Source organism: Charadrius vociferus, unplaced genomic scaffold (genome assembly GCF_000708025.1).
Source record: "Charadrius vociferus isolate BGI_N301 unplaced genomic scaffold, ASM70802v2 scaffold104, whole genome shotgun sequence".
NCBI classification, from domain to species: domain Eukaryota; kingdom Metazoa; phylum Chordata; class Aves; order Charadriiformes; family Charadriidae; genus Charadrius; species Charadrius vociferus.
In genome coordinates, this window is record NW_009648255.1 from 3,191,002 (window position 1) to 3,200,725 (window position 9,724).

General features: G+C 41.6%; 1 protein-coding gene across 1 annotated transcript; it reads left to right on the forward strand.

The window, feature by feature from the left end:
- The first annotated feature begins 8,015 nt into the window (after positions 1-8,015).
- LOC104285906 (serine palmitoyltransferase small subunit B-like) lies at positions 8,016-8,258 on the forward strand. Its single transcript, XM_009884416.1, has one exon. It carries the CDS (start codon positions 8,016-8,018, stop codon positions 8,256-8,258), a length of 243 nt encoding a protein of 80 aa, XP_009882718.1.
- The last annotated feature ends 1,466 nt before the right edge of the window (positions 8,259-9,724 follow it).

Below are 9,724 nucleotides of genomic sequence, written 5' to 3' on the forward strand. Positions count from 1 at the left end.
CCCCCTCATCTTTGTTTTATGGCAACGAGCACTTCGTGACTCCTGCTCGCCTCTCGCAAGGTAAGGACCAAGGGCTCCTGCCTCGCAGAGGCACTGCACCCCCTCACCAGCTTTTTCCTCAGAGGAAGGTCGGGGCTCCTCTTGGCGGCTGCATGAGGAGCTGTATGTGTTCTGCTGAAATGCTGAATTCAGCTTTGAGAACCCTTTTTTTTGAGGGGGGGGGGTGGTGGTGGTAAAGACTTCTGGTAGGCTTTAGGTGCCACAACTCAAATTAAAGAGGATCTGAATGAGAATTCATTATTCTTGCCCGGAAAGGGACACCCATTTTGCTAACGACCTGCCTTAGTTATAACAAGGGAAAATCACCGAGCTCATCCTTTCATCTTGCCTATTTCCTTAAAAAAAAAAAAAACAAAACCCCAAATTTTTAATTCCATGCGTGTGTTCCTGAAAACCAGCTCCTTGGACCTCACCTGATGCTAATTTATCTTACAGAGAAATCTTCTGTAGAGCGAAGCAGTTCTAGTGGGTTCTTAGCCCTTGCTAAGTACGTGTTGACATACCTGGGAGAGAGTACACAGCTATTATCCTTTTGATGCTCCGTAAGTGGAATGTTCTTTTGCACATTCCAAACCCAGTGCACTGTTCCCTGTGGTTTCAGCATTAGACGGGGGAGGGTTTCACGCTGCAATGGTTTAAAATTAATTGTTGCCTGCTGAAGAGCCCTTTCTGCCTTTATTGTACTGGGGTAAGTCATGAAGGCTTTGGGATTCCCTCAATGCCTGTGACAGAATCGGGCAGCTGAGTGTCTTCCTGGAAAAGGGATGAGACATTAATGGGACTGCAGCTGCTGCCATCCTGAGCCTATATATAGAAACCCTCTACACACACATGTGGGAGGCAAATGTATTTGCTGGCAGCACAACTGAAGTTCGCAGTAGTTTTTTGTCATCTCTCGAGACTCAGTTGCTGCAGGAGCGCTCGAGCGTCAGCTTCAGAGTTCTTAATTAAAGGTGTAATTTCATTGAAGTATGCAGTTGAAATGTTTACTCAGACTGTTCACCAGAGGTGCGTATAATTCGGATCTGAATGAGGAGGGGAGAGGAAGCAAAGGAGATGGCAGTGCAGGAGGATGTGATGTCCCTGACCAGTGCTAATGGAAAGTCCCCGATTCCCATCCTGTGCCACTTTACCATGGTGTCACTTTTAGCAAGGCATTCTGATGTAATTTTCTGTATATCTGACAAATAGGCTAGTGACAGGAAGTATGATTTTAGAATAATATACAGAATAAATAATCTAGTTGAGAAAATGGCACTTCTTTTATTTTGAAGTCCTATGTTAATAAATTCTTCTATAGTACTTGACAGAACTATGCTTGTTATGACTGTCATTGTGCATATGATTTGCTATATGCTTGTAAAAATGTCTAAAATTGTCCTGGATTGAAGTAAAACAAAAATAAAGAAGAACTGCAGCTATTTCTCTATTAAAAGCCGAATGAAATTTCTTCTCCTTACTGCTTCATTCAGTTCTTTGTATAACGTGTACTGAAGGTCTGCAAGATAGCTAGGGTTGTATCACCCCTGTTTTAAAGTACAACTACAGGATGATCCTAGAAATTAGAGAATGGGAGAATCTTGGTCTTAGGAGAACTCTGAGTTTAACCAGCTCCCAGCCCCAGGCTGGGCCTTCAGCTCTGCAACTCGCAGCCATGGCTTTGTATCTGTACAGTTCTAGATTTTAAACTCCTTTTAGGCAGCTTGTCCTTTTCTGTTATATTTGCTTTACACCTGAAACAACATCAGTTACGTGTTGAGTGATACCACAGCATGGGCAACACCGGAAAAGAACTGAAACTGATAGATGTGGTTAATAGCTTACAGAAACGAGGGAGAAAGCAGAGCTTAGCTGCTTAGTGCGGGAACACATGGCTTCCCTTATCTTTTCTATTCCTAAATGATCCATCCTCAGTTCAGTAAGGGATGTGAAAGTCTGCCAGGTAAAGGAACGAGGCACAGCCTGGAGCTGGAAAATTTGCTGAATTTGAACCACACTTGGAGAATAACCTTTGACCTCAGTGAGAGACCAGCCACACAAGAGCGTGCTTTACATACTGCTGGGGCACTGCTGGGCAGAAGAAACTTGCTTTGCTGGAGTCTCCTGTGCATCAGTGATAGCTAAATAAAAAATTATGTGAGTGAGCTGTACAGTAAAATAAGAAGCAATCACAATGGGGAAGATCTAGGTTCACTGCTCTTCACAACTGACATGCTTAACTGTCCAACTTTTATGAAACACTCAGTTCACTAGATATCAATGGTATGATATCGTCTTTCTTCACAGTGAAATAGTCTGTGACTAATCCTTCTGGGCCAACTATGCGTGTTCCTTGTGCTTTTGGAGATCGCTAACCTCTATAGTTTTCACTTACTTAATTATCTGTGTTGATGTAGAATTAAAAAAGTTTCTGAACCGGTCTAGCCAGGTGTGAGGAAGTATGCTGGGAAATCGTATGACTCTTCCAGACAACAATGTAATAATTAAAATATGTTCTTTGCATTACAAACAGCAGTAAGTCAAGCCCCTGTAAACTGGAGCCAAGATACATTCCTCATCAAGATACATTCCTCATCTAGGTGTTACATGTTGTACAGCCTGATTCTAGGTGTGATACTGCTCCAGATAAACCTGTCCTCTGGTGCCAGGATTTGTGGAGCCGCATGCCAGATATTTTACACCAGGCAGAACAGAGCCTTTCTAAGAACTGGCCTGTCCTACACTACAGGGCTATTTTCTCCTTTCCAAGAGTAGTGTATAGTCTGTAGGTTCTTTGGTGCATCTTGATTGTATTGGCAAGTCAAGCTAACAATTCACTATACGAGCCCATCACTCTAAAAACTTTCCCTATGCCGCGAAGCTGGTACTTAGGTGCCTTGAGGACAGAGGATAACTATCAGAGGCTGAAGGTGTTCGTAGGAGGAGGTTGGCACCACTGTTTGTGATCACATTACTTACCCCATGCTGTGGTTCTGTATCAGGTTAAGCTCATCTTCGCCTGGGCTGCCTTGGCCTGCCCAACCTCCCACCATCTTCCTGCCCTTGTCATGTGTTCCTGTCCCATCCCTTCCTCCAGCGCTTGCAGTTGCGTGGTCAGGTTGCGCACAGGCTGAGGACCCTGACACATGTCTGTCCTGCCAGGCCTGACTAGTACTCTGACGTGCCCTCCCTGCCAGCACGAGCAAGAGGGCAGGAAGAGGTTGCCGAGCCGGGCAGAACCACGTTATGGACTCGAAGCTGCAGGCAGAAGAGCTGGTACTAACGCACATGCAGATGCTGGCTGTCGCAGAGAGCTGCAGGAGGCTGCCTTTCCAGTATGTTAATAATCCATTGGGGATGTTGCTTCTTTCCATTCATTCCAAGCAATGCTGGAGCCAAAAGGGACCAAACAAACTGAAGTATACTATTACGACAAAACAGACTTGTCTGTGCCTTACTTTGTGTGGATAGACGGATGGGGTAGATTAGAAAGCTGCCCTGACCACCTTGACTTTCTGCTTTGATTATTTTCCAGTGTCTAAATTTTAAGTAGACAGATAAATGACTTACCACAGTCTATAGGTGTGAGGCAAAGATATTTCAGGCATTTTTAACTCAGAAATTCTACAGAAAATAGGCTTATTTTGTTTCATTAACTCTATCTCTCTATACTCCCACATACCATAGTTTCTAACCTGTGGCCAATTTCAGTTAAATTGGGAAAAGAACTACTGAAATTAAAGATACAAATTTTGTCAAAATAGATGATCAAGAAGAGAAAAGCAGCATTATTACAGAGTCCTTACTAGCCAGCAGAGAAGCCACACAGAAGGCAGCCATTCTGAAGCCAAATGCAGAGCAAATGCCTCAGTATGGGTTTACACCTTATTAAACATCAGAGGATCCCATTATAAATCATAAAATAATAGGAAAAAAAGCCCCTTACTTCTGCTTGTGGCGCTAATCTGCTAAATTCTGTATAAACCAGAAGTCACCGCTTCCATATGGGGAACCTCACTGAACTTTAAAAAGGGAGGCTGGTGATTTCCTTTAGTGCAGTGGTAATTTGAATGTTTCTGCTTTGCTTTTTTAATTCATGCCTTGCTAGGAAGAATTATGTCTGTGTCGCTGTATGACTTTTATATGGCTGTGTTTGAATTTGTTTGGCTGGAAACCACAGTGAGAAGCAGTAAAAAGAGGTTTTGAAATTTAATTGTGTGGGCAACACGAGCGAGAGACCTGAAAACAAGGGACCAGCCCCTCTGGGACAGAGTGCTACCCAGGAGAGGCTCTTTCCTGCTCTTCAGAGTTAGAGCCTTGCAAAAAAACGCTTTATCTATATATCTGCAGACATCCATCACAGCGTCTTACCCAATGTAGCTGTATGGTTTTGTCTGTGTTTTTGGTAGTGGTGTCGCAGGGGTTTTGTTGTTTGGTTTTCTTTAATCTGAAGGCTATTTCTGTTTCTGTAGAGGGAAATGTATCTTGAAGTATATAGGCTAAAAATGCCTTAAAATGTAGGCTTTTCAGCCCATTTTTGTATTCTGAGTGAAGCTATACGCGTCTGATTACGAATTGTGAAAGGTATTCATGAGTTCTTATTTCCCCCTGGGGCAGAAGCTGGGAAAAGCAGCAGGAGTGGCTGCTCAGAAAGCGAGGAGGAGAGGATGCCTGGGGGCTTTACGTACCACCGTCCAAGATCTGCTTACAGCATCACACGTTGGAATGGATTCTGCTTACCCCAACGCTTTATTGCTGTGAAACCACCTGATCTTCTGCGCTACCACCTATCTCTTACACAATGGCTCTCAACTATCCGGTAAAACTTTTTGAAGCTGTTAGAACTAATGCAAACCCGGACGAGTCTCGCTTTCTGTGTTGTTTGGACTCGGCAAATATGTTATTGAAAGAACTAGTGGAGAATTACTGAAAAGAATGAAAACACCTGTACAGTTTTGCACTTGAGAATGGCAGAAGTACCTACCTGAGTTTTCCTGGCTTTTATGCAAATGTTTTTTGGAGAGGATTGAGAGAGCAGGGAGGTGACAGCCCTGCCTTCGGCTGCCCTGGTAATCGGTGCTCTGCGTCTTGCTGAAGGGTTCAGAAGAGGCTGATCCACCTCGCAGGGAAGGTGAGTAACATGAAGCAGGGATGCTGGCCTGCCAAGAACGTGGGCGCTATGGTAGTCGACTGTTTTCTGTCCTTTGTGTAAAATCAATAGTTTTGTTTTTATATGCCATTTTTCACCAACATTTTCATGGGAAAAAAAACCTAAAAAACTCCTAAAAACTCCAGCCCTCTATGCTCCGTTGAAATACATAGCTGAGGAAGTTTGGTTGAAAGTAGAAACTCTTGGGATAAGAATCCTGCAACACTACTCCAGGGCAATTACATTTCACATATGATGAGTCCAGTTCTCTGGACCCCAACCTAGGTTATATCTTCTGTGACGTGGTAGATCGTCCAGCTCGGGAGGTGACGTCCTGTGGCAGACGCTTGCTGTACAGGAGAAGAGTAGGGCGTGGGGCATATTGACTGCTGCGCCAGAGGCAGTGGTCCACCATCTCTGAATTTGCTGTGGAAAGTGCATAGTTTTTAACAGAAAACTTTGTTTTGTTGAAAACCATGGAGGGGGAAGAAAGGTTGAGGGAATAGGTCAGCTCAGGCTGTGTTTGGTAAGGAAGGGAAGAAAGAAGGTGAGGCTCAGATGCCTTAGACGTTGCTTGTGGCATATTCTGCCAAAATGAAGCTGATTCATATTTGGAAATGATTTGACTGCAGGCAGATAGTTTAGAACGTAATGTATTATGCAGATTTCTACCTAATTGACTCGTCCAATTAGATCATTAAAATGCATCAAGCATTTGTGGCTTGGTTTTATTTTGTAGCATTTTTAAGAAAACCTGACCATCTTTTCTTTGCAGAAATCTTGTCTACATACCCTCTCCATCCTGGGGTTTCTGGATGAGGACAACTGAGGTGTGTATGTGGGGCTGGGAGATACGGATGCAGAGAAGACTGGGAACTGTTTGAAAGTGGTATTAATGAAAGGTTGCAGGAGGTGGTGGCTTCACTGGCGACTTTCCTGTGACACATTAATTGAGCTACATTTTTGTGGCCACTTAACTCTGACACCATATTTTTGCATGGACATTAAATTGCACCTTGTAGGAACTTTGGCAGCCTGCATCATAAAGTCCCACAGCAGCAGAGATACTTTTTGAGATTTGAAATTGGGGAAGGCACAAATTATAAACACTTTTTGCTGATTTTCCTAAATAGTATTTCAGCCTTCTATGTTCCTCCCTACCTGCAGTTCTTCAACTCTGATTTGTACAAATTATCAAATGAATGTTATCGTGAGAGCGCGGTACCAAGCCAGACGATGGCTGTTCTTGTTGCATAATGCAGAGAGCTTTGGCCAGAGGAGTTTTTAGCAATAGTGAGGAAGGGCGGGGTATAGAGGACACACTCTGTAATTGAGGATCAAAGCTAATTGTTTCTGCTTCTCGATCTGTAGAGGAGCTGTTCAGCTGCAAAGGGCAGAAGTGTTTGGAAGCATCTCTCACCTAGACGTTCTGTCATCTGGGAGAAGTGAAGAGGTAAGTTCTGCTCTTTACAAAATCGATTTTTTGGTAAGAAATGTCTTTCCTCAAAGTAGCGTGGCAATACATTCGATGATAAGAGGCTTAAATATAACCTAGATTTAGTACAACCTGCATGTAATGTACAGATATGTGATGGATATAGTAAGAATATTGCTAAAAGTAGTTAATAATAATTCTGAACTACAGAAGCATTATCTAGTTTATCTCACCTGTCAGGCAGAAAAGAGGTGTGGAAGCTATGGAAGTAAAATGGAAAAGGCGAGGCAAAATTTTTCTAAAAACTTTAGGAAGTGGCTTTTGTGAGGATAAAATCCCACTCTATATATATCTATGAAGTTGTAGTTAATTTCTGTGGAGTAAGTTTTTTCCACACATCTTGACATCACCTGAAGTTCTTAACTTTCCAATTAAAAAGAGAGGAATCACAGTTTTTGTTTTGTCTCCTTTTATTTACCAAATGTCAGGAAGCACCAGTAATCGAAACAGTCTTGTTTTCCCTTTACCTCTCCAGTTCTGTATTCTGGTAACTATATAATGTCACACGCAATAATTATCAGCATTCGTTTGAACACAAAGCTTTAAAATAAATGTAAATGTTTTCATTCTGGCAACAGATCAATTCAATCTCTGTTGCAGGAGTAACTGGGTAATCTGCGTATAGTTTCCTTTTATTATAGTTCTGTACGTGTGGTACTCTGCATACTTCCAGTTTGCATTCCAGCAGCAACTGAAGCATAAGACGTAAAAATTCAGTCTGGGTAGCAGAAATCAGTCTTCTAGCCAAGTTCCACGTCAAAATCCGTGAGTGGTGAAGGAGAGAGGGTTTGAAGTGCTTTTTGAATTAAGCCGCTTCAACAGAGTCTTAAATAATCCAGTGCAAAGCAAAGTTATGAAAGTAGAGTTTGGCTTGGAGAACAGAATTGCAACAATTATTGGCTAACCCATTTCTGGAAAAAAGAGATATTGTGGAGACTTCTTGGTAAATAGTGGTGCCCAGTACCCAGTGGTCTAAATTGGACTGTCGTGTTCAGAACTGAATGTAGGAAAAGAAAAAAGAACACAAATGAAGCCTTTTACGGGATGGGGTAAAAGAATGACTCATGCTAGTCTGTTACTACAATCTGATCATGTTTTATGCTTTAAAATGTATTTGTGTATCTTGGAATTTTAGATCTCTTACGGTTTTAAAACATCATTTACTAAAAATGGTCACTATGAGCAAACTGAGTAGCATGGAGTTGCTGCCCATATGATGTTTTTATATATTTTTTTGCCTTTTTTTTGTGTGTGGGGGGGTAACGTTTCTATTTCTAGTCACTATCCTTTATTGTAATAGGGAAGGCTTTCAGAAGTGGCACAGAGTTGAAGATGGATATTAAGAGCATGAAGAACTACCTCTATTGGCTGTACTGCCAGTTTGAACTAATCACCTGCAGCTATCTCATGGAGCCCTGGGAAAAACTGCTCTTCTACACTTTCAACATTACTATGTTAGTTATGGTATTTTACACTGCTTACATCTTTGTCCCCGTCCACGTTAGCACGGCTTTCCAATTCTTCTTGCACTTATTTGGTAACCAACGTGAAAATACTGTTTCTGTCCTGAAGTAACACTGGCAACCTCAGACTGACTTTTGGATCAAAGAACTGTTTTTCTTGACATTCCATTTTTGTTTGGAAAAAGGTTCAGGGTGTGTGCAAACACTGTCTTATTCTGCAGTATCTCTTAATGTTCTTCTGTATTCTGGGACTCTCCGACAGCAAATTATTTTGCCAAAACAATTTCAATCAGTCGTTGTTTTTATCGTTTGACTGACTGCTGCTTAAAGAGCTTTCAATTTTAAAGACTGGCTGGAGTTACGAAGCTGGGTTTGGTACAGAAACAACTGTGCTGCAGATTTTGTTATTCCAGGGAGAGCTGCTTGGATATGGAGAATTTTCATCTTGGGAAATTATATGGCATGCGTTTGTTCTTGTCTGCCAAAGCTTTGCTGACAGGAGAGATGTGTACACAAAAGGTTTTGCACAATGCTATACAACTATAAGCTGCTTCTCTAAGCTTGGTATGTATGTATTTATAGAATGATTTTATTATTTATTTAGCTTCCTCAATTATTTAATACAATGAATTACTTGACTGGTTTGTCATCATTATGCAAATAAAGCAGTTGATTTATTAACAATGTGGGGATTTACTTCCATGAAAATTCATAATAAATTTCTAATTTTCTTGGACTTTAAAAAAAAAGGTAATTTTTGTTTTATTTTTAGAAGACTGGTAAAGCATGCATATCATATACAGAATATGAAACTACATATTCAGTTGTGGTAGGGACATTTGAGTTGAAAAACAGTAAAAACCCTACCGAAAATACAATATGTCTCCTTTTGTCCTAAAATCCTTATTCCCACTTTTTTACCTCCTTTTATACTCTGTCTGCTGAGTAGCGTCTGAAACAGGAACTCTTGAGACTGCAGATTTTGTAACTGATGTGCCGGACACTCTGTAATTCGCTTTGTTTCAAATTCCGTGTTTTTTAAGCTTTGGCCTTAGAAACGCAAGATGCCTGTGCTGTCGGCTTGCCACAGCGGACACGGACCGGAGCTGGCCAGGGACGAAGGACCAACGCAATTGACTTGGCAACTAGAAGCGGTGCTCTGTGTCATCCCAGGAGAAGAACACAGTAGAGGCAGGACGCAGACAGGGTAACATAAAGGCAACTTTGCTCCCACCCACACTGAAGAGAGTTTTCTTACATCTTTCCAGCACAGAGATGCTCCTAGAATGTCCTCTCCTTCCAGAGAATAGGATGTTATTAGTAAGTGGCAATCAAATGACTTATGAAATGAGATTTGGTCACAGACCATGATAAAACAAAGTGAAGACACTAATTATGTTATTTGTCATCTCAACATGAGATTCAGTTACTTTCCCAATTTATAAATAAGACAGGATATGAAAATAGTTTATCTGGGAAAATGAGGGCAGCTGAGTTTAAACTTACAGCTCTTTTGACAGTACCCAAGTAATCTCTAAGTTTGTAAAAAAAATCCTCTATTTAATGCTTTCAGATTAG